At 39.9% G+C, this 26295-nt stretch overlaps 2 protein-coding genes across 3 annotated transcripts in view; one reads left to right on the top strand and one right to left on the bottom strand.

Moving 5' to 3' along the window:
• Positions 1-89: 89 nt before the first annotated feature.
• Positions 90-24139, bottom strand: mindy2 (MINDY lysine 48 deubiquitinase 2). Of its 2 annotated transcripts, none has more exons than XM_083940763.1 (9): positions 23170-24139; positions 22746-22803; positions 20138-20202; positions 10685-10843; positions 9335-9437; positions 8015-8157; positions 6869-7042; positions 5652-5846; positions 90-4741 (listed from the first exon to the last, which is right to left on the bottom strand). In XM_083940763.1, exons 1-9 carry the CDS (start codon positions 24073-24075, stop codon positions 4553-4555), a joined length of 1992 nt encoding a protein of 663 aa, XP_083796889.1. In that variant the 5' UTR covers positions 24076-24139; the 3' UTR covers positions 90-4552. The 2 variants fall into 2 exon arrangements, with proteins under 2 accessions (XP_083796889.1, XP_083796890.1); XM_083940764.1 differs by having other exon boundaries at positions 90-4738.
• adam10a (ADAM metallopeptidase domain 10a) overlaps positions 23948-26295 on the top strand; it is a 31434-nt gene continuing 29086 nt past the window's right edge. The window contains exon 1 of the mRNA XM_083940738.1: positions 23948-24057. The gene's annotated coding sequence lies outside the window, so the exon portion shown is untranslated. The remainder of the gene's footprint in view (positions 24058-26295) is intronic.

Genomic DNA, 26295 nt, shown 5'->3' with positions numbered 1-26295 from the left:
AAGATGAACCTGGGGTAAAGGTTTTCTGATGTTATTTATCAAAATTAACTCAGTTTTTTTTATATACAAGCTCAGAAAACACTTCCAAGTGTTAAATTCAAAATTTTGGGGGGCACAAATGGATTAATACATGTCTTTTAAAACGTATCCGATCAAATAAAGCAGGTTGTCTTTAAAGTAAATTGAGGCTCATTACAAACAACAAGGCAACTATTGTTCTTAGTCTTTTATTATCCTGGTACTTCTAATCGGGTTGAATGTCCCTCGTCTATAAGGCATTTTGTTATATATATATTTATATATATGAATCACCATATACATTATGTGACTGATGTGAAAGGCTACATACATTATTTGGTCATTTATGTAGATGAACATATAAATCAACAGAAATGAGTAAGCTCCCATATTCATAAACACCTTCCTTTTGCGCGTGTGTTTTATGTGAAATATAAACATATTGGGCTGTACAGTGGAAATGATGTTCTCTGGGTTGTTAATTATACATTGCTATGCCTAACTTTTTAGTCAACACTATACATGCACCACAAAGTACAATCTGGGAGTTTGGTATTGCATTCAAGAAAAATGTCTCCCTTTTAGATTGTTCAGCACTCTGGATGTCTCATACAACAAGAATGAACATGTCCCTCTGCTACATTGATGACAACACTTAAGCCCCCCTTTCATTTGTCAAAGTTTGAGTGCATTTGTGAAAAGTTGTGTAGTTAAATGATGGTCTCTGGACTGGAGATACCTGAATTAGGGGTGCACCTACACCATTTTGCGTACCAGTGTTGTCTACACATTTTCTTCCGTACTTAGTAGAAAAACGGCTTCTGTTAGATGGATATTTGAATGGTCTATCTCTTGTTATAATTAACATCTATTCTCATTAAACAGCTGTTTGCTCGTACTCAGGCATTTGTACTGATAGCCTTTAATCTGGTATAGGTGTACCACTAACCTGAATATATCAAATTGCAGCAAGATCTATTAAAGTGGTACAATTTTTTTTAAACAAATCTAGTCATTTAAGTTTAAGCCAAAAAAGTGTAACAGCCCTTTTATACTTTCACAAATTATTATTCAGCTGGTTTAAGATACCGCTACCATGTTGAGCTAATTCTTTTGGCTATTATTCAGTTTTTAAAAGGTACCCAAAGGACAATAGCACTCTTGCACGATTAATGTTTTGTATAAAATGAGGTATGTTTCTCTTCTGTTAGTGCATATCAATGTAACAGTGCAAAACCAATTACAACTATTTGTTCAACAACCACCTTGTCAAAACACTAATTTTACAGCATTTACCCCACCATCACTTTTACAAGGAATACAATAAAAACCACTTTGAGACATTGAACACACAATATCCTTCTGATCAGTTTGTCTTAGGAACTACAGGGTGAAACACACATTACAACAAAAATATCAAATTCTGGTAGTCATGACAAGGGGTTGCAAGATAATGCACAGTAGTACATCTGAAATAATAAAAAGGGGTGGCATGTGTCACTCGGCATTCTTTTCACGCGTACAAACACCAACCAACATAACATTTCCACATCAAACTGCCCTAAGTGAAGTTACATTGTTTTTTTTGTTTTTTAAACTTCCACTGGAATGTTTAATCAGCGTGTTCACTTAATGGGCCGAGATATAAATGAGATGAAACTCGGGAAAGATGGACCAAAAAAAAAAGCACTATGTTGCCAAAAGCTTCCCCCCTGCCTTCTTATGTTCACCGTATGATTAAACATGGCTAAGGTGTCAATGAAATGTGTACAAACTTTCTTAACCCTGTCCAAGGTTGATTTTTTTTTAAATTTCTATCCAAGTTAACACAAGAGGAGCAGCTTGATTCATAGTTTTTTTTTAGTGTGAAATTCAATGAGGGTCTTAAATAATATAGTGTTAAAGTCCTTCAAAGTGTCGAAATAGTTGTGTGCATACATAGACAGATACTTTTAAAAGTCGTGACTGAGAAAGTGACTACAGGCCAAGGAACTGTGCCATTAAATAAGACACTGGAGGATGTCCCTTCACAAAAGGCCTGAGAGTATTTCTAATGTTCTCGTGAACAAAATGCATGGATTGTCTCGTTCTGGTAATACGCCTGTTTCCTTTTGTCCTATAAAATATGTTGAAATGTCATAAGGCGTTATATATATATACAAAACACAGCCTTGTTATGGCCAAACAAACACGGAGCTCAAACTCCCGCCATCACATGACGCCCATAAGTAAGGGTTCCCACACAGTAGGTAGCCTGCTGCCTCCATGTAATCGCCCTGTCCCGACAGTGAATTTGTTCTCACCGAACAAAATAATGGAGACTGCTTAAACAAGCAACTGCAAAGACCTCCCGTGACAACCGTCTCCCTCGGCCTGTAACAGAAGGCTTGAGTCAAGGCATCCACTTGGAATGTATAGATAGAAAAGTTTCTCAGGAGGCAGTCCCATGGTACAATAATGGCACAAACCACTAGCTAAATCCACTATAAGGATGCATTAGGGTAAATATGTACATCAAGTGATTGCACATTGCAGTAAAATGCACACAAATTATAAGGTGAAACCAAAGAATTCAGAATGTGTATCCCATGCGCCCCAGGACAGTTCAGTTTGTGAAATTTCATTAGAATGTTCCGCAAAAAAAAGATGAATTTATCTCTCTCAATTTGACCTTTTTAAATTTTGACTCTGAAAAGAGGCAACAAAAAAAAAAGCGAATTCGAGATCAACCAGGCAAAGAAAAGTTTCCTGACATTGTAACTGGGGTTTAAACTCATGTTGTTTATCTTGGTAAAAAAGAATAGTACATGTTCATAGGGTTGCAGCGGTATACCGGTTTCACGGTATACCATGGTAAGAAAAGTGACGGTAATCATACCGTGTACATTACACTTTCAAAAGGGAGACTTTTTTTGACACATACTACCTTTTTGTTTGTTCAACATAAAACCCTTCGGTTTTCATTTCTTTAAAGGTCATTGTAACTGATAATAATAATAAATAATAATCCTACTGCTCCCTCCATCCTATGCATGAATATTTATTATTACTGTTTAAATGGATAAATTGAAGGAACTGACAGGACTACATCTTACTGCAGTTGTAAGTTATATGATTGCACATGACAAATAAATGGATTGATTGATAAACTGTGTAATACCATATACATGATATATTCTGAGGCTGTTAACGTACCATGAAAATCTCATACCGTTGCAACCCCACATGCTCACAAACATTAACTGAACTTTCCTTGTTCAGAGGAATATTGCATGCTGAATTACTGAATTCTGCCGTATTTCTTTTCAAAATCCTGACTGCAGTGGAACATCTACATCCAGAAGAGGAGAGACCATGCGCACACACACACAGCAGCTCTTCAGGAAGCTGCAAAAAGAGATTAGGAGAGACAAAAGGGCCTTTCAGAACCACCATACACTTTCAACTGGGTGCAATCTAATCCAATCTTATCTGCCAAAAGCCGTATGTCACACAGAAACAACTTCGGATTCAGACAAAATTCCTCAGTTCAAATCTGCAAGGTTATTCTCAGTTTGACCGTCCCAAACGTAGTTTTTGTGAAACAGAATCATGGCATAAAAAAAGAGAAGAAATTTGTAGCTGGCCTAAAGATTTGGCCATTTCCAAATCGAGACTTGATTCATCAGCAACGCTCAGTAAATGAGACATGTATATCCCACGTGTACTTCACATACCATACGCATAAAAGCAAACACATTCACATTCAAACAGAGCAGAATACAACACTGCCATACTCTGCTAAGGCAAATCTGAACAGGGCAAGCTGTGATGAGTTCCGTAGCTACAGTGTCTGGCAGCTACCTGGAATTAATTAACCCCAAGGTACGAAAAAAAAGGTTTTTCTGGAGGGGGACACAGATCGGTGTTACACTGATTTCCAACAGGCAATACTATGAGCAAGTCCCTCTCAACTTACAGAAATAAAACCTCTCCCAAAAGCTACCTCTACAATGATACATAAATAAAATGTGAATATTGGCATCAGCTGAGTCTGTCTATATACGTTTTGTAAATATTGATACAGACAAAAAAAAAGCTTATGAGCTGCAGAAATGAAAAATTAATGAAATTAAGGATTTCGTGTGTGTGTGTGTGTGTGTGTGTGGGGGGGGAGAGAGGGTGACATTTTGTTTCTTCAGATTATGTCTTTTGCTATAAAATATACCACCCAAATAAACTTGAACCCACGTCACAAATATAGTGCACTGTGCAACTTGTAACAAAGTTTGGCTGACTCTATGAAAGATAAGGGGTAGTTGTTGTTGTTGTTGTAGTAGTGTCCCTTCCTCTGATGTCCAGTTTCCACTGAGGATAGAGGATAGCAGGCACCAGTGGTTTGGGAACAGCGAATCCTCTCTGTTAGTCTTGTTTTGCTCTGCTCTCATTCCCTTGTTTGTCGTCAAGTGTGTCCAGTCCGTGGAGAAACAAATGCTGTCCCCCTTTCTCACAGATAAGCAAAATGCACAAAACACTCACACAGACACGCTGTATGTTACAAAATAACACATTTGTCTTTATCCTTCGATTCTTTCTTGGCTTTGCGCTCCCCACTAGAGGACTGTTTTCCCGGGCTGGTTGTGGCTCCGGTTGCTGCCGCCGTCCCGGCACTGGCTGCCGCTCCACCTGCTCCTGCACCTCCTCTGTCCGCCTCGTCTCCCTCAGCGGGCTCCTGCTGGCCCTGCTGCGCAAACAGGATGAAAAGAGTATAAATTCATAGATGTGTACACTGCAAGCAAAGCTACTTATTGCTCTGAACTGGATATAACAAAAACATACCAGAGCAGCAACCTGTGTTTTGTGAAGTAAAATTACTGTTTTTGTAGCTCTGTCCACAACAATACATAGCTTTGCTATCATGTCTGTACTTCAGGACTGGCCGACCGCCTTCTGCTGTAGTTAATATACCTGTACGACCGCACTTCAAAAAATCTTAATCCCTTTAAGACACAAGGTGGGAATCTCCTCATACATCAGGTATTGAGTCATGTTTGAATATAAATGTAATAGCATACAGTACCATACAAGATGTGATATAACTGTCTGTTTTATTTATTATTTGCTTTGACTTTTACTTTTAATCAATTGTTCTACATGTCAGCTGCATTATTTACAGTAGGTGTATGTAAAAGAGGTAAGAAGTTTCCACATTCTGATTTCTATGCTGTTCAAAAATGGAAAAAAGTGGAAAGGGAAAAAAGACGTGCATGTGTGTAGAAAAAAATAGAAAATCAAGAGCTTAAAAAAATCAAAACCACATTGGTTTTAAATGTGTAATTTATAAAACATTAATGCAATCAATATTCTGCAACACAAAATGTAAATGACTGTCCTACTGTTAGCAGATCCAGAGGCAATGTCTGTGTCTTAATCTCACAGTGAGGCAGCATTACAAGAAACAAAAATACCGCTATCTGTTTTCATCTTCAATTCCTCCTTTAGAGCTCAAACTCTCTGATGCAGATATCCATCTGTCTCAAAAGAGCACCTTCCTTCTAATGCCACACTAAATGCGCCATATTTGTTCAAAGTCCTACTTCTCCTCCTCTCCCCCCTGCTTCTATCTCCCTGAACCCCTTCCTCCCCACCTGTACCTGCGCTGCTGCTGCTGCAGCTGCAGCCGCCGCCTGCTCCTGCTCTTGCTCCTGGTAGTACTGGGAGGCTCTTCGGTCCTCTTCCTCCTGAAGCTTTTTCGCCAGCTCTAGGTCGCTAATACCCTCTGGGAGCTGCTCCCACTGGAGGTCCTGGCTTTGCTGCTCCTGCTGCAGTGACAGTGCCATCAGATAGTCCTGACACACATGAACATGCACAAAGAGAGAGAGAAAGACTCGATGATTTATGAGCGAAGCTGTCCTGTCTGATGCTTAAGTAGATGTACTGTGATAATGCAACAGCTAAACTTCCTCAACCTATACTGTAAACAGAGCAATCAACCGCTGCATTCTACAACCACAGTGTCTTACTTATTAACTGAGTCGTTTGTGTCTGCCTTCATTCTTATACTTAGTATTATTTCCGAGGCAGTTAATAAACAGTCCTTATGCTGGTGCTATCCATTGTATTATATTCAGTATCTTCTATTATGTCATGTACTTTGTCACTGACAAAGACTCAGTTTCCTCGCTAAGATCATTAAGTTTTCTCCAATCTAATGGAATTGATTATCAGTGTAGAACATTGCCTGAATGGCTTTTTCTCCTCTACCCCATTTTGGAGATAAGGAGGGGCTGGGCCTGAGTAAGCCAGAAGAATAAAAAGTACTAGCTCTCCCACGCTCGTGTCTAGACTGTGTGTGGAAGCAAAGGCAGACAATTTGACAGTGAGCTCGGCTTTTGGACAACTCTGGCCAACCAATGAGCAAACAGCTGTGAAACCGCTCCCCGGGAGACATAAACTCAATGAATAAGGGGCCAGCTGGGTACAGCATAGCATGGATGAGAACGATAACATAGCATGGATGAGAACGAGAACTGTTCAGGCTGTCATGTGTGTTTGTTTAAAAAGCTGGTATGGGGAGCTATAACACATCTGTCATTAAGGACTTCTTAAGCCTAGGATGGTGCACAGTTGATTTGAAATTTTATAACTGGTGTTTCTTGAGATTAGATGTCAAGTGTCTCGTTTCTTTTTGTCCCTCCTTTCCTTCTGCATTTCTCTCATTGCTGTAAATCAGTGCAGCTTACTGGTCGTGTATTCTGTTTTGGCCTTTGTGGGTTACTGAGTGTGAAAAGCATTACGACGAAGCAAAAATCATGGTTTTGGAGTGGACAATTGCTGGTTTTGCTAGTCTTGCCTGCATCAGTGCTCAGACCTGGTCTATCTGGTCCTGCTGGCCACGATACACAGTCTCCGGATCAGAAGGGGGCCGCAACCGGAACTCGGAATCGCAGAAGTTTCCGTCTCCGTCAACGTTGTGCAGACTCTCCCAGACGACCTTCTCCTCTGTCAGGAAACCTTGGTCTGTAACCAGGAGGTACAGCTGGCCCTAGGAAACAAGCACACACACATTATATACACACACCTTATCAGTGGCACACTATTTACACAAATACACAACCACACATGTACACGCAAAAGTGCAGCTGAGAGATCGCAAGAGAACTCAGGCCGCTGTGATGCTCTATCTGAAGGTTATAGGTGATACACACAGCTTTGCTTACATTGGCGACAATAAAGTACTATTCAAAATAAAACATAAGCAGGCTCCACTTCCCTTCCTGCAGATAACAGGAAAGGTCTGTCGAGGCTGCAGTGTGATATGGAAAGCCAGCCCACAGCTGGCTGTCCATATCACACTGCAGCTGTTAGAGATGGGATGCAGAAGTCTTAAAAGGGGCTTTGTGATCGGTCTAATCTTATATACCTGTTAGACATAAATATGTAGCTTTCATCAGTTGGAAGGAAATGTTATATTAAGTCTGTGTGGGGAACACTGCAGGACAAGAAACAGAGAGATGGTGCTTCCAAATGCGCTAACAGGTAGATGGCAACATTTGATAGCAAGTTATTTTTCTTTATCTGCTGCAAATAATAATTACAAATGTAATAACTCAATTAAATATTACTAAAAGGCTTTTCTATAAACAACAACTATTCATCAAAAATAATATAGCAAATGAACTATTTCTTACTGAATATCCTGCAGAGAAGCATTTCATTAAAGTAGGTTTATTATGTTTAGCTCACAGACAAAAAACAGCGCAGACTGTTTAAGATCACAAAAGTACTTTTGCTGGTACCTGTAGAAACATTAGAAGGCTTCTGTCAAAATACCCATAAAAACATTACATAGAAAAGGCAGTTAATTGTCCTGTAAAAGTAAAAAGTAAAGTCACTGACTGGAAGTACATTTCATATTGCTTCCTGACCTATTTAAGTTTCTGCGATTTCTAAAGTAAGCTCCAAACATGACTCTCAATCTGACTCGTGCTAAAATAATACTTTTCTTAGTGTTTACCTTGTATTTGATCATGGTGCTGAAGTGGTTATTCCTGAAGAAGACACAGAGCTCTCCCTCCTGCACAGTGGACGTGAGCTCACATAAGCCATGGTATGTCAGCTGAGTGGCTGTGCTACTCAGAAACTGCTCCGCCACGATGCCTGGGGCGAGAGACGGGGAGGAGGAGATTTGAGATTGATGAGCAAATGCAGAAACACAGGCCCACGATGAGTCTTACTTGAATACTTTATCGAATGTGTGTTTATGCTTTCAGTCTATTTTGCAGAGTACAGAATATTAAATTGAGCAATATTTTGTCGATGCTAATTAATGGTGCTTATATTTTGATAAGCTTCATCTGTTGACCTGTGAATGACTTAAGTAGTTCTGAAGATAATCAAAAGTTTAGCATGGGAAGGAGCATAATTCTCACTCTTTTTGATTAACAGATATTTTCATCATTAGATACAGACCACTGGATGAATGGATAATCCACACTACAACCAAGCAATCCTTACTCATTCATGGGTCACCATTTGGAAAGCATGTTGGAAAGCCCTGCTGTAATGTCTGTAGTAGCTATTTGAACATTCTCACTCTGTGCTGCTGGAAGTGGTCACAGTAACTATAGTGAGCTCAATATAGGCTGAGAGGCAGATGGTAAGTGGCATCTGTAAGACAGAGCGGCATTACATGTGGAGCACACACAGACAAACTCAGTGTGACAGTAAAACCGACAGACAGTCTACCCTAGAATGAGCTGCAAATTTTAGAGACCGGGAGGGGGGAAAAACTATTGAATGCATCGTATGAAATATTCAAGTACATTAAAGCATGGCAGCAAAACTCAGAGGTTTTTCGGGAGTAATATCAGTCGATTTAAAAGTGGTTGAAAATGTATCAGTTTGAACAGTGATGGGTAACATCAGCATACAACCCATTTAATTAATTTTTCAGCTACAAACGTGGAAATAAAATTAAAAGGAGTGGGAGCTCCCGTGTCAACATTATCATCGACTAAAGGCTTTGATGTGTTGACTTGGCAGCAGACCAGCTGACGACTACTACAGGAGGCTCAGTGTTGAATGATCAAATATTTTTTTTGGTGTGAAAAATGCGAGCTGTGGAAGTAGGTCATTTGATAACACATGTATGTCCTGGTTTCATCTGAAACTTGGTCTGGGTTTTTGTGAATAGGTGCAATTTTTTAATTAACTTTTTCCCCCAAAATGTTTCTTTTTCTGAGTACAGAGGAGTCAGCGAGAGGACAGATGAAGAGAGACAGGAGAGGAGTCAAGCAGATCAGAAAGCAGAGGGGAGTGAAGACAAAGCACTCACCTTCCCCTGCCAGCTCGCTGTTGTCTGACTGTTTGCAGGATATTATCTTCTCCACCAGCTGGTTGTAGCTGCAGTTGCCCACAGCCTTGACGATGTCATGCATCTGCGAACAAAGACAACAGAAAGTGGGAAAGAACATTTGCCAGGCTTTGATGCTGTTTCACTAAAAGCCACAGTAGATTTATACAAGATTTATAACCCAAAGAAACATTCTAGTGACAAGGTGTTTGCGTACAGAAACTACTACCACTGTTGTAAACTTGTTTCTTTTCATGGTACAGTTCAACTGAACTCTTTATGCATTTCCCCGTTAATTATCTTTATTAAGGCGATGCGAACACTGTCATTTGGACTCGACGACACGACTGCACACAGACGACCTCAAAGGGAGGTGGTCTGCCTCGAATGAACTCTGAAGCTGTTTGTGGCAGGACCGCCAACTAGGACTGTGTAGTAGTATATATGACATTAATATGAATTCAAACGCTAAACTACTATTAAATGTACGCAACTCATATGGTGATTATGGGAACTGTCAAGGAATTGATCTCCTTTAAAATTTTCCCAAATCATCTAGTAACCATGATGACTATGTCATAGGAGTGCCATTTAAAATACATTTTTAAAAGAATAAGAAAAAAAATGTGGAAACATACAGAGGAAAAAATGAGAAGAAAAATAGAACAAATAACACAATATGTAAATATAAAAAAAATAACAAATATAATTGAATATATTCATACATTTATTTCTGCATACATTTATTTATATATGTTTTTATTTATGTTTTGAATATAAATGCTTAATTCTTCTTTATATTTTATTTATTCATCATTTAATTTATTTCTCCTTATATTTTCACATTAACTTTCTTAATCTTTTACAGATTTATTCTTTTTTATGGCACACCTATGTCAATAGATAACTTGTATGCTTGGTAGTAAAGTGAGCACTTTTACACAAGTACTTTAACCACCCCATATGGTGCAGGGCTTAAGGTTTTCATCTGTTTCTAGCTTTATTTCTGAGCTCTTTGTGACACTAGAGAAGATGAACAAGGCACAATAAAGTTTAGTAACGCTTAACTTATTTTGTTTATAATAAATAAAGGTTAATCCAAAACAGACAGAAACGAGAAGGCAAGAATTAACCGAAGTACAAGGCCTACAAAGCGACTTCAGACAAACTGCAAGAATTGGCAGGGAGAATATCTCATTACTTTGTTGTTTTTTTTCATTACCACTTAGTGAATTCGAAAGAGACATGTCGAGGATAGAGACGAGGGCAATAAAACACGTTTGTTTCTGGGAGGTAAAGAAAAACAGATGTGATGAATAAGTTCCATCTCACCTGAGGGTCAACCAGCCAGCCGTGGTAGAGAGGGATGTCGAGCAGATCAAACACAATGCATTCTGGGGTATACTCGAAGACTCGCACTCCTGTGAACTTCACGTTCACATCAAGACCAGTCTGCAGTTTGTGCAACACCGCCATGGCATCGCTCATGTTCTAGGAAACAAGGAGGACAACGGTTCAGACGGTGTGATAACAATGCAACAGAGAGTTGTGTTGGCTTGTTTTTTTTGTTACACACAGAAAAACCAAAAGCTGTGTCCAATCTAGCTGTTTTCACTTGCCGTAAACTTGTCTCTTACGTTATTCCTGGTTGTCTGCACACGGTCAGCGAACAAGGACCTATCAGGGATTGATTTTTCTACCGTTACAAGAAACCATTAGCAGCCATTTATTCCTATAAAATACAGACGCACAGCTTCCACACACTCACACTTTATCTAGGTTTTGTCAAATATTTCTGCTTTATACTGTAGTGTACTGTGACTAGGCTGAGTGTTTTCATATTTACTGCACCTATTATGTGCACCTATTATTATGTTGTTCTCTGCTTACTGTCGATCAACCTACAACCACATGCTGCCGGGAAACCATTTCATATTACATCTCTGAGTAAGCCATCAGGCTCATCGTTACGAGACATGATATTTCCCTTTGATAATATCACCATGGGGCAAATTAAATATCAGGAACTCTTAACAATATGATACATTCAATCAGCCCTGCTATAAACACCACCTTTTCTCCTTCAAGCAAAACAATTTTTGGGGGTATTTTTTTACTTTATTTCTGAAATCTGACAGTACAGTGAATGAGGGGAGAGAAAGGAGGGATGACATACAATTGTGTTCATGGTTATAAATTAAGGTTTTAGGGCAAAATAAGTTTGAAAATCCATCAGTGATTTCTTCTTCACAATTATAACTAAAATAAATTTGATTTCTGTCTAGATAGATGAAGCCAGCAGTTATGTATTTAAATTCAGAAAAAGCCTAAAAATCCTCAGCCGGACTTGAACAAGGAGGCTTTCACTACATGGCTAGTAATCTAAACCCATAGCCCACCAGGCTGCCCCTAAAATGTTACATTTTATTAACTTACTGAAATTCGTATTTGCTTTGTCTCCCCATATGTGAGTCTTGATTAGGCTGCATTCTAGACACTATACTAAAATATGTATATGCAGACTTGATACATTGTATAACTTTTTATGAAGTGTATTGTGCCTTTCTAATGCTATTTTGCAGATGATCTTAGATATACTGCATCATTTAAACTTCTGATCATGCTACTTTTCCAAAGGGATTTCTAAATGGCATGCCATTTTGCTCCTCCTACAATATGAAAATATAATTGAGGACACTCCTCTCTGTGATAGAACACATCTGTGTCCTATCCCTGTAATGTCTGTTGAGCTGTTCTGTTGATCAATACCCCGAAGAAGAAGTTGGTAAATTATTTAAGGAAAAAATGGCATTGTGGCTGTGAGTGTGCAACAATCTTTCCCCACAAATTTTCAGTACAGTCCTGTCAGACGGATGATTAACTTTTGTGTAATCTGTCCACTTAGATTGTATTACACTGTAAGTTGTTCCACAGAAATCACTGCCCATTCTCAAATACTTTCTCAAGGCTTAAACATAAAGTTACAGAATGATTTGTCATTGTAGACAACTTAGATCTCACCGACACCTCTAGTGTAGGCCATAATTAGAATTTCAGCAGAACTAAAGACATTGTCATGTATTTTTGTCCAGATGATGGGAGATGACTCACTGTAGCAAAAGTTATGCACTGACATAACTTTTGTATGTATTGCTACCAACCCCCTAGCCTGAAAACCAGACGTATCTGCCAAACTCATGTTTCATTTGTTCTGGCAAATAGGTCTGGCCCATCTCCCATACAGACCGATTTCCAGCCGACCTGGCAGAGGGCGAACCAATCAAAACTGTTTATCTCATGTGGGACGAGTTTAAGATGATGACTTACAGCGTCTCCGTCTAGTTTGTGGATCTGTTCAACGCAGTTTTTCGGGCTCACAAAACTCAGACAGACAGATCAAACCGTCAAACTTGACAGCGCTAATCAAATACTTAATATTCTGTTGCTGTATGGCCTATTTCTTGCTGAAAATATTTTCAGAAACACATTTTAGTGTGCTGTGTAGTTCTTATTTGAAAATGTTTTTCCACCATTGCTTTTCATGGAGCAATGGTGTTTTGATGAATGATGTTTTGTTTCGGTGATTGGTTGTCGGTCATGTTACATGGCTCTGATTGGTTGTAGATCTACCCAGTCGTCAAGAAGCATTTTTCTCTGCACCGTTGGAAACGCCCCTTGGAAATCAAAAATTAACTAAGAGGGCCCAGGCTACTATGCATCTGTGATTAGCCTGGTGATGCCAGGCTACCAACCCCCATCACTATGAACAGAGTAAGATGTGATACCAGGAGGAAAACACAAAAATCTTGAAAAAGTAAAGGTCATCAGGGTACAATGCCCTGTGGTAGGTACAAGACGGAAAACAAGCAGATACAGTACGTGGTAGAAACAGACCCCTTATTTTAAAGCAGTAGTCTGGTCAAACTGGTTGACAGCTCTGTTAATGTTACACAGACCCTGAGAAAGTATTGCTTCACGTCTCTTTGGCCTTCAGCAGTCCAGAAGAACTTTCATCTGAATTCTTTCTTGATATGTGCAATCCGGTGGCTGCTTTTTACCACCTTACCAGTGTTTTCTATGTGTTTTAAACAGGTTAATACACAAGGGCGGGATGCTGGTGGTTGCTATTGTGATTTCCCCAAAACATTGGCTAAATTTCCAGTAAAATCCTACTTTATGTTGTATTATTTCAAAGCATCTTCTAAGCTCTGGAGCAGAAAAAATGGCAACACCAATTGCAGGATGTTTGCATGATTCACTTAAAATAAATCTACCCTCGTTTTTAAGGTTTCAACTTGATTCTTCTTCTAATATATTTCTGTGTCCCAAACAGAGCTGATGCTGCTTTTTGCTTTTCACACTGATACGAAAAAACATCAGAACTTTTGTTTTGTGAGGTAGAAAAATCAGAATGGGTTGACTTTGAAATCATTTTTTCATCTTTGGTAGCAGAGGAAAAGGTTTTAAATATACACGTGTAGAAAGTAATTCCTTTATTTCAGCGGCTGAATGACTGAATACAATTAACTGTTTACACTATGACACTATTGTTGGTTTTCAGTCATATTATACTTCCTCTCGGCAGAATGCCTGCCACCATCTTAAGTGTCGTTCCAGTACCCTGAAAAACCGAGGTGAACTTGGTGAGATCGACTCTCAGAGGTCTGAGTGATCGAGTGAAAAACGATGGTCACTCAAGAGGTGGATATCACCCACAATGCATCGCAGTTATGCATTTGATGCAAGAGAATAAATCAATGGGTAGGTGGCAGTAATGGACATAAAACCATTGCTCACCATTTAAGAAGAACAATATGCATAAATAAAGCAACTTTTTATCTTCATTTAATAAACTTCACTATCTGACATGCTTTTCAGTTTCAGTTTTTCTTTATATAACATGTTATTATAAGTCTATATTCTTACGTGTGGGCTTTTCGCCCATTTAGCAGATAGTTTGAGAAAATCTCATTAAATGGCCTAATATTTCGCTGAAAAATGGCTAGGTGCAGTAGATATTTAGTCTTCTTAGTTTATACTGTATATAGCTAGACACTTGACTTGTGTGATTTCTTTTCAACATTATCTGTAAACTCTTGGTAAAAATGTTATTTTGCAATATATCATTGCAATATTAATGATAATAATCATGATACAGATCACAACCAGAGGTTTCTGAATCAAAGACGGATGCAGCTGTTTACAAAGTGCCTAAAGTGCCGACGTATGGCAATTATCCATAGAAAATGGCTATCTCATTGAAATGAGTCTAAAGGTATTTCTAATTATTTGTAAGAAGCAGTACAGCGCTTAACCTACAACTGGCAGTGGATCCATGATAGTTTGGGAGTGAAGTGAACGAGGGCAGGTGTGTTTCATCAACCCCCCATTTTCCCTCAGTACTACAAGTGGCCTCCGTGTGACGTGTGCTGTTACGTAATACCAAGGGCTGAGGGGAAATGAGGGAGGGCATGTTGAACAACTAATGAAACGCAGCATATGTTAGCAGCAGACCAACCACTCACTGCACTGTGTGAACACTAGATACTTTATATTGACATCACATCATATGATGAACCCAACAAAACAATTTTCTTGACTAAAGCCTCAAAGCAATTTTTCCCAGCTGGCTCTAAACCTCTGCTGCCATTTAAGACTGGGATCAAGATAAGCCTTGCAGCTGAGCCCTACAACTCTGTGTAGTTGTGAGGGATTTCCATTTGATTTCAACTACTTCACAATAAACTATGTGACGTTAGAGATTAATGAAAAATGAGCTGACTTACCAGAACAATAAATCTGATCCTAAAAACTGCAGTTACCAGCTCTGAAAGTGGATAACACCCCCGTCTAGAGGTGTAAGAAAATATTGGTACACCTGAGTATTGTGATTTTATGTTTTTGATACTGTATTGATTCTCAAAAAGACTGTATAGATTTTTAATTAATAGTTTACATGCAAAGATTTGTGGCAGACGGTGGCTCATTTTGTGTTGTTTAAACTCTGTATCGTCAGCCATTACACTCTTCCACTCGAGTGTAACAACAAAAGCTATGGTGTTTTGTTTTTTATACCATGATAGTTTTCCTAAACTTTTTTAGAAATGGCAATATATCTCCTTACTTACAGTATTACAATATATCTCAATATGTAGAATTGCAAGGCCTATATCAAGCTATGAATCATATCGCCAGATTCTTTCCAATGTCCTACATCCATACATTTAATTATTTTTAATTATGTCCAAAATAATAGTCCCAAGCAAAATGTGAATAAAACCTTACATAATGAGTTATAAATATGTTTATTTTGTGCAAATAAAGAGTTTTATCTGGTGTAAATTATAATACCGGAACACCGTTCACGGCACTACAAATCAATCAGATTTTGCATAATGCGCCAGCGTTAACATAATTAGATTAATATCATATACATTTTCAACTACAGTATCGGCCAGCTTTGACACACTTTTAGTCAAGTGGTCAAGAAAAACCACCACTATTTCCATTTTGTATTGCAATCCTTATGTGTGTGTATGCATGATGACATGTCACATCAAAATAGTTCAGTTGAATTGATCGATCAAGTAAATTATTAATTTTTAAAAATGTATTTCATGTCCAGGGAGGAGAAAAATGGCTGTCACATTTTGAAATAAATGTGTAAAGGTTCACAGTACAGTGTGCAGACTTTATTTTTCAGTTTACAGTAGAGATCGAGTACGTCTTATGAAGGGTGAGGAGTTACTCCAGCTATGATGCTTAGCACAGAGAGCTGAGGTGAAAAGCCTTCAGATGGCCCATCTGAGTGTGTGGATTAGGGTGCTCATGAGCAGCAGTGATGGCAGGATTAGCAGAGTTGTGTAATGGACCATGTCTCTTCACTTCAGGGCAGAGGGCTCCCACAGCAGATGAGCGCTGATCAGATGATTAGCAAAGCATCGCTTGCTTTCATCTGCGTTTGTGTTGGATGCACCTCCACACTATACCATCAGCGCAGTACTCTGCTGAGGTCTTCCTGTATTTTTACTCTCACTCTTCAGTCCAGGTGTCTCAGGGAAGGCCTCTCTGCTGAACTCTCACCCAAAATGTACCTAAAAACAAAATCCTTAGTAGATGTAATTAGCTGGTAGTTGACAGAATATGGCATTACAGTGCCAAGATGAGGGACTTTCATTTGTTAACATGAGAGTTCCAGTTGATAATGTGTGGCCATTAAGACATATATCCCTTTAGGGCGCACTCACACTGTCCATCCGTACCGTGCCCAAACAGGTTTTACGGGTAAAGCCTAGCTCGTTTGACCAGTGTGAGTGCAACCGCACCGCGCCTAGCTGCGATATGAAGTAAGCGTGTTTAATTGATTTAAAGGCAAAGCTTAAAGGGATAGTTCGGCTATTTTGAAGTGGGGTTGTATGAGGTACTTTCATAGTGAGTGTATTACCTACAGTAGATGACAGACAGACACAGAGGCTAATAAATGTCCTGCTGTGGATGGGGGCAGCACAGGATTTCACCCACCTAAAAAAACGCACACCTAAAAACAATCCTGTACACTATATTTAGAATATACTCGCCGTTTACCTTGCGGTCAGACAGCACTTTCCCCCAGTTTCTACAGAAGTTTCCCCGTCTATAATAAAAGGGATCCTTTTGTCTCCACTGGGAACAGCCTTTCATCATCGCTGTTATAATCACCCAGTTGTATTTGTTCATTTCACATTAACTGCGGAAAGTCTGATGCAAACAGCTGGTCTGTGGCGTAATACAGTGTGCGGCACAGCTGGTTAAGAAAAGTCTGATGGCAAGGCAACATTGTAAAAATGTTCAAAATATAGCGTATACTGAAACAGATATTGATTACTGTAGGATTATTAAGGTTAACAGTTTATGATGTTGTGTACTGTATGTTATCATTGTAATCCCTGACAATCAAAACATGGGAGTAGACATTACCTATTCTGTGTTATCATGTTTGGTTCAGGAGATATGATGCAAAATATAAAATTTGGTTATGGCACAACTCTCAGTAAAAAGAAATTGGGTGCTAGTGAGAGTATAAATGAATAAAGATAAGGACAGCACTCCAAGTTTACTGATTTATTCAGTTGCCACACGAACACAGTAGAAAAATGTCTATTGTATATATTTGTCTATATTTTTTCTATCCCAATGTTGAAAAACCAGCAACGGAACTGCGTTACGGTAATATTTGCGTGATTCTGACGGCACTTTCTTCTGATCTTTGCACGTTGTACTAAAGTTCTTCATAAACTAAGTAAATATTCCGTACTTTTTTTTAATTCTGGCCCTAGCTGAATTATTGTACGTAAGTCGCTTTGAATAAAAGTGTCAGCTAAGTTTTCCTCTTGCTGGATTTTGAGTTTATAACCAAAACGTTTCTGCCAAGCAACACAATTGAGAACACATAAGGTTGACAATGTGATCAAATGTGCCAATGCTAAAAATATTAGGGAATGCAACTGTCAGATATTTTTTTTTATGTGCGTTCATGATGATGCAAACATTATGAGTCTGTTTGCATTCCGATCTGTGAACCTATAAAACAATCACTGGAGGACAAAAGTAAACCATTACCATTACATAATGCCATGACCCATCAGCAAGAGCAGTAAATAATGAACCGTTTTTACAAGACTAATGTCCCATAATGTGGGTCATACTTTATGAATCCTTGCACACATTCGCAGCTGTCACTGCTCTACATTTCTTTTGGATGTATCATCGAGCTTATCTAAAGTTTCTAACGTTTGTCAGCCCCCATTTACACACAAATAACCACACGCATAATGAGGACAGAACATCTCTCAACATAAGAGTGATTATGGGCTTCATAAATAGATACATGCGTGTACATAATCTCTAATCTTGTAATGAGATCGATCCCGCTCTCCCTTCATTCCTTTGATGAGCTTTTATGATTCAAAACCATTTCTATGACATCACAATCAGCAATTTCTCGTTATGTTTTTCACTCACATAGTGTCTTTGCTTACTCAATTGGAGATAGATTCATATTCAGATGGCCTTAAGCTGATTACCAGGGAGTCTACCAAACAGATTTGTATGCGAAATTAGCATTTATCGATCATCAAACAGGCTTGAGTTAAAGACATACGCAATCCCATGTTGGGATTTTATCTGCTTTACTCAGAACAAAAGAAAGGTTTAAGCAACATTTGTGAACAAGGTCCATTACTGTGAATGACATCAAATTAAAACAAAAGAAGCTACTTAAACATGATAACCCATTTCCTAAAGTGCTTAAGCAGTCACTGTAGATGAACTGCCTCGTAAGAGTGTTGCTGAGTTGTGTCTGTCCGCTGAGACAAAAGCAGAGCAAAACTACACTCTCACTTCCACAGCTCCTCCGAGTAAATATTTAACAATAGCTAAAGAGCAGCCGGGCAACTGCTATTTTAATCCTCATACGCTTCTGAGGCAGATGATGTTTTTAAAGGTGAATTTATAAATAGATCTGCTTCTGTTATGTACTCCTACTGCTCTTTTCAACATCAGGGTGGCTTCAGTTGTATTTTATAACAATCCGACAAGCAATGAAAGCACATCTCTCCAGGGTATGAGGAAGAGGACACTTTTTTGTTTGACATGCACATAAACACACTCTCGTAGATCCCAAAGCCCTGCTCACTGTAGTTGCCGCAAACTGTGTCAACCACAGCACGAGGACATGAGGACACCCACATGCAAGAGAGCTCTCAGGCCACTGTCTAGGATTAGACTGCCATAATAACTATGCAACACAAACTCTTACCACTCCCTTACTTTAAGTGTGCATGCCGAGGCCACTACTGATTTATTTAAGAGGTTGTATTTCAGCTCAACTTATATTTAGAAAGACCTTTGCAGTAAGCTTCTATGAGGAGACTATACAATTATTTTTTCTCCTCTTTGAATGAGGGACAAGTGTAGCTTCAAATCATTTGCAGATGTGCTGGTGCTCGGCCACGCAAGAGAAGGAGAGGCAGGGCCTCTCCCACACCGTGGGCAGGCAGTGGAGATGTGAGGAAGCAGGGGAGCTGGAGCTCCATCTCCAAGTGCCTCTCATGGTGAGCCACACACACACACACGCACGCACACACACAGGCGCACGCACACGCACCCTCAGTAATAGCCGGGAGCATAACCCAGCCATGCGCCTCTAAGCATTCACAGCCATGTGAAACAACATAATCTGACACTCCTGACCCCTGTTGTTCCCTGGGCCTTGCAAGACACATCTTATGCAACCTATAAAGCATAGGAAAAAGCTGAGCTGCAGTTTTATGCGGTTTGTAATCTACTCAATGCTTATTTCCATATTATGGAACATCCACCGGCATTCTCTGCTAGCTCAATGCAAATGTGCAACCCCTCCTTGGTGTAAGCATGTAGCTACTGAAAGCACATCAGAGCACTATGCACCTCACTTTGTATCCTGTGGTGAAAATAGATCATTAATGGCGACGAGAACAGCTGAGATATAATTTGAGTGTGACGATGAGACAAAATGAGCGCTTACGTTCAACTTGCACGATTATGGTTTCAACGCAGAGAGGGAGAGAGAGAGAGAGAGAGAGAGAGAGAGAGAGAGAGAGAGAGAGAGAGAGAGAGAGAGAGAGAGAGAGAGAGAGAGAGAGAGTTCATCCCAAAAGCCCTGCGCTTCTTAAGTACCATGAACAGTCAGCAGCTTACTAATGCACACACATAAGCAAAAACACATGCCTGTTTAATAATATTCTGCAGTGGTTTGGCAGGCTTTACCTGCTCATAGTTGAGCCGCTGAGCCTCTGATATCTCTTTAGGCTTGGTTTCCAGAATGTAGTCTCCTGCAGAATGGCAGAGGGAAAAAGATGTTGGCAGAGATATTGACTTACATTGTATCGACAGAGCAAAACAATCAGTTACCTTGACTGATTATCACAACGGCTTCATAGCTTGAGCATTGGTATCGAGTGTGACAGATGTTTTGAGATGTTTTTTAACAGCCATTGGGAGGGTTTAGCACTGGCCAGGCCAGCTGTTTTGCAGGAAAAGGCTGTGCCAAACATGTAGCACCGTCAAGTCCCCGTGCGCTGCGGTGTCACCTGAGAGCTCTGTCACTACAGCCTGGCAGCTGTCTGGCTCCAGCTCTGTGCAGCCTGATCAGCGCTACAAATGTGCTGCTCCCTTACCATGAACACAGAAAACCAAATCTAGACTTTACACTACATCAGGAGCAGGTGGGTATTTTTCAAGGCAAGTGATACACAGCTGACGACAACACCTTGAGCCACATGTGTGCTTTTGATTCTCTTTCTTTCTCTTGAACAGTATATTGCTGATACAATTTTTAAGTTCCTTATGTTTTTAGAAATATTTCCGTATTTCACGTAGATTTCATGGGAAAGGAGATCATGGGAATATATTCTTGTTACTTCTGTTAAAGTATTATTGCAGTCCTTACTCCTGTATAAGTGTTTTTCAAAACGCTTCACAGAGAATCATTAATTTATTAGGAACTGGCAAGAGTATCACGCTGCACTGTCAACACATACTTTTCCTGAGTTTTACAAAAAGGAATGCCATCGACCTCTTTTCATTGAAAACTACATTAATTGAAAACAGCCAACATGGAGAAAAAACACTTTCATGAGCATTTTTGCTCAAGCAAATAGAATGAATGGAGTATATCCAGGGGGAAAAAAGCCTTTATCTTTTTTAATGATAATATGATAATATTTTTTAATGACTGACCTAGAAAGGTACGATTTACAAGCCTAACAAATCTATATATGCACAAAATACATTACATATAACCATGTGACCAAAGTTTGTGGTTACTTCTCTTAATTAGTGTACAAACTTCTATATGAACTAACTCAAACTGATTGACCTGTCAGGCTCATAGACTCCTGTGTTCTGCAACATATGCTCTTAAAGAGGACATATTAAGCTCAATAGCACGTTCATACTTGTATTATGGGTTTTTCAGCCGGGGAATGGCTGTAACGACCCTGTAGTGGCACTTTCTAACTATATATAGTATAGTTATGACATCACAACTGTAGAGAAGTCTTGACAGCTCGTTTAAAGACACAGTTTCTGAATATGGGCTGTGTGCATTTCTCTTTGGATTGAGCGTTTTGATTCTTTCACAGTATGAAGCAACTCGACTTGCTTCATAAACAAAAAAGACATGGAAATTACAGTTTTTTAAGAAGAGACCTTGAAGTTTTACGAGGTGTTTGGACTGTACAACAGTCTAACTGCTGGTTGCAGTTGAAAAAAACTCTTCCCACTAGATTTCCATGCGGTCACCCCAGATGAAGAATTTAGTGTAAGTCAAGATTTTTTCCAGCAGGAGGAAAGTCAGCTGAGTGGTTTTACTACAGCATGTCTACAACAGGGAAAACCCCTCACTGCTATGTCCTCCAATGAACTGTGGACTCGATCATCTGTATGCATGAGCCTCTATGCGTCTGGATCATTGGCCGTGCTACATTGGGTACTGTTGAGCAACAACCCCCAACCACTTAAAACACCACATCGAAACTACATCGCCCGTCATCACCGTTGGTGTTTGTGTCAGTGTGTGTTGTGACAAACAGTGCCGAGTTAAAAGTTATCCAGCAGCCCCCTGAACATGATACATGATTAACTTTGTGTGCCATTAATACACACACGCACAAACAGAACTCATCCTCCCAAATACTACACAAATGGGCACTTTTGGAGACACATAGTATTAAGAGTTCGATAAAAGTAAGGGAAAAATCTACGGTGAGAGAGTTTACATACAGTGCGGGCAATGGATACTAAAGGCCCTGACAGAGTAAAGTGGAGACACTAGTGAAGACTGGCTCTACCTCTAAAGAACCCCTGCTGTAATAAGACCCTTCTTTGATATTGTAGAGTAAGTAAGTAGTCTTAGTTATGAAGGGCAGGCGACTGCCAGAGAGGAGCAATAGCTCCCGTTTCCTTTGCAACAGCAGAAGATTTAATCATGGGGGATTCCCCTCTTCTCTGGAGAATATATTTATATATATATAAATATGACCTTAAGCATGTAACCGCTAAAATTTGAGAGGACGTGACACACAAGAATATTTACTAGGCTGTTGAAACTCAATGCCAGTGGCTTTCTGGGCTAGTGTGTTTGCAAGAGTGGACTCATGGGCAACACTCTGTAAAACAGGGTATTGCAACATATGGGTATTTAAGTACGCTATTTCATAAATAAGTTTTCTTTTGCAAGTTGCAATACAGGTTATTTTTGTGAATGTAAAGCCAGATGGGAAAAAAGCAGAAGATTCACTGAGGTTCCCCTTAGATCAATGATTTGGTGTGAACTTGCTCTTCTGTGATAGGTTTAATGGCTACAAACACTCACCAAGATACTCCATCAGTTGCTCAGCAGTTATAATCTCCATCATAGGTGGCATCTTAACCTGCAACAGGGAGACATGGACACCTATCATTCACTCACTCAGTACACATTTATCAAGCAAAGCAATGCTACATAAGTAACAAGGATGCAACTGTTTACTGTTGGGACCGTCATCATACCCCACGTCAGCTTTCAACATGCACCAACATGTTGATATAAATCTAATGCTAAAATTGAGAAAGCCTATGTGAACATGTCTTGACAAAAGAAACAAGTCTAACAGTAAGTGGTAAGAGATGTAGTTTTAGATGTGTGTGTTAACCATCAGCAAATGAAAAATGTTAAATTAAGTCTTGCAACAAATTTCTCATTGTTAGTGTATTACATTAGAGTGTAGTTTCGATTGATCTATGCTCAGGTACTTTACCTTCCACGCGAGCAGAAGGACATTCATAATTGCCAGTAATGGACAGGGGCCATTCTCGTTCTGGGTGATGATCGGCGTGTTCTCCTCCCTCCACTTGATCCACTTAATGTGGTATATGGACTGGCCGGCGGCCCGGTCCTTAGCGCACGAAGTCTTTGCCCCATCAGCCCCGTACTCGCCCTGCAGGGCCAGGGCGAGTCCTCTGTCCTCCAGTCCCTCACTGTTCAGGTCGGAGCTGGGGCAGGAGTTGAGGTTGGAGAAGGACTCGAGTGAATCCATGCTTCGGGACTCTCCACCGAGGCTGGGATCGGGGTCACTCCCACTCGGCAATCCCTCCGATAAGGTTTGATCACCGGACAGCACCGGTTTGACGTTTGCTGCGATCGCATTGTCCGGACACAGGTGAGTCGGTTTGACAAGTTTTGTCGGCTCACTTTCTCCAGCAGCAGCCAAAACCTCAGCCTGCACATCTGTACCCTCCTTAGCGGGAGGTGAGGACGCGCAGTCGGGTTTGTTGTTTACTAACTTTGAGGCACCACCCTCGCTATCTCCTGCAGCCAGCACCGAGTCATGCCCCATCCCGTTACTGATCTGATCCCCGGACCCGCTGCTCGTCTTGGTGTCCTTCTTCGTATCTTCCTGCAATGGGGGGACTTGGATCACTTCGGACACACCAGACTTCCCAGCACTGGAGATGACATTAACGGCGGTGGGAGCGCTCACATCTGTGGTGCTGGTAATACAACCAACGTTAACCAAAGTACTGAGAGGAGCCTCACTATTCTTGCATTTCTCGGCTGTTCCTTTCACTCCGCCGACAGTCGTAACATCGCCCATCTCTCCCGCAATCGTGGCACACAACGAGCTCCCGTCAGTGTCTCGATGCAGGTTTGCATTTTTCTCCATTTCGGTTTACACACTGTCGACAGATTTTTAGCTCAATTGCAGCAGCAGCAGCTTCAGTCCTAAAGACGCCATGACAACTCTGCGAGTGACGTCATCAGAATGAATCGCTTTCAGGCCGAGCAAACGAGGGCGGTAGAAAAACCAACGGGCAGCCGGTGATGCGTTTGTGTAAGCTCGTATTATTCACTTTCTAAAGTTTTTCTCGGGTGTGACCTTTTTTATAGTGTGACTCATCAAATATATTCATTTAAACTAACTTTATTTCGTCAAAAGCGTTTTAATAACTGCGAAGACTAGGTTTTATTTATTTTTACATTAATGAGGCATTTAAAAAAAACGCCAAATTTGCTAAATGTTATTTATGTTATTGTATGCGTGTATAATTAGTTGCCAATGTCATTATGGATACCTCCCAAAGGAAAACTACTGCTGGGATTGTTTATTGTCTGCCTTACGCATAACATGTCCTATGTCCTCATCATGCTGGCAAAATAAACGATATAAAAAGAATACAAGCTTTTACAATATTTCCACCGTCTCAAACCTGTGTTGAAAAGTTCCTACTTTTACGAGGACTCCCTGAATGTAGACTGAAGAACCTGCCGTGACCGTCATCTTGCGTACGAGTGTTTGTGAGGCCATACAAATCTCGCGGTGCCAGACCTCCGTACTACTGTCCGGATAAACGAGACTTTGGAAATGATGAGGCAGTCCCGGTATTCAGCACCCCTGCCGTGAAACGCACCCCCTAACATAAAAGGTGATATTCTGGATCAGAAGGCTGTTGTTTCCAACTATAGCAGTAGCTTATATACAGGTAACCCAATTAAAAGCACACACTGTTTAACCTATGAATTGCAAGAAAAGCTGGGATTATATTTAGGAAACGCAGAGTCAAATACATTCAACTTGCTCAAAAGATCCATTGAATTCATTTTGTAATTATGGCTGCAGTATATTTCCACAGAACACACAAAAAGGTGTTGTTTTGTGTTCGCTATTATCCAAGTTTGTGATTTTAAACTCTTTAAAATAGTTTGAAGACTCTAAGTAACCAATGTTCTGACCCTTGTGGGTTATCTGTGTATATATTAACTACTCCTATAGGTGGAAACAACAGCCTTCTGATCCAGAATATCACCTATAATGCGAGGGGGTGCATTTCACGGCAGGGGTGCTGAATACGGCACAACACTGGCTGTGAGTATGGAACACGACAAGAGTATTTTTCATTTCTTTAGTCGGTTGCATACACACACATATATATATATATATATATATATATATATATATATGTGTGTGTGTGTGTGTGTGTGTGTGTGTGTGTGTGTAGGCCTTTGTACGCAGGGTAAATTATCATTTTAACAGGACTGATCAGTCCATGTGCAGTAACTGTTTACAATCGCTAGATGGCAGCAATTACTTGACCCAATAGAAGTGGAGCCCCATCTCTCTTCACCGATGGAGCTTCAAAGGCTGATCTTACCACCAGACTGCATAAAAACCCTTCTTCCATCCCAAACCCAAACCGACTACCCCCCACCCACACACCACACACACACACACACACACACACACACACACCACCACCACCCTGACAACCATAACCTAAAGCATTTGATTGGTAGAGATGTTGTTAGGGACAGTACCCTAGTGGAGAAGTGCTGCCAAAGCTAATTGTTTTGAAAGTGTTAGCTATGGCTCCTGACTCTTAATGCCACTCTCAAGGTACATGTTCTTGACAAGATTGGTCTTGTTTTAGTTACACTTCACAGTGTTATATTAGCCTTTTCAGTTAAATGACACATACATTTTGTTTTCACTATTATGATTGATTTGAACTCTCAATGACTGTGATGATTTAATACAAAATTGTCTAATGCTATAATTTTTAAACTGCTTTAGTATATTTAAATCTAGTTTCATTTTGAAATGCAGAATTTACTTCCACGTAGGCCAATACTTCAGGGCAACAATCCCACGTAAAGCACCTCACTTGTGGTTGTACAACAGTGTCAAGTGGCTGAGAGCACCATAACCACATGTTATATCTTAAGGTTTATCAGTTTCAAACCACATACTGAAATATAACCACTGAGAATCTATTGAGAACAAAACTTTTTATTAGCTGGTGTCATAGCCCAGCAAATAAAGACAACAGTTAGTGACATCCTTAAAGGTATTGTTTCTGTTTAAAGATCTTTGGGGTGAAGTGAAAAG

Source organism: Echiichthys vipera, assembly GCF_963691815.1.
Source record: "Echiichthys vipera genome assembly, chromosome: 1".
Taxonomy (NCBI): domain Eukaryota; kingdom Metazoa; phylum Chordata; class Actinopteri; order Perciformes; family Trachinidae; genus Echiichthys; species Echiichthys vipera.
Note: the sequence above shows the minus strand (reverse complement) of the source record. Positions and strands in the feature narration are given on the sequence as shown.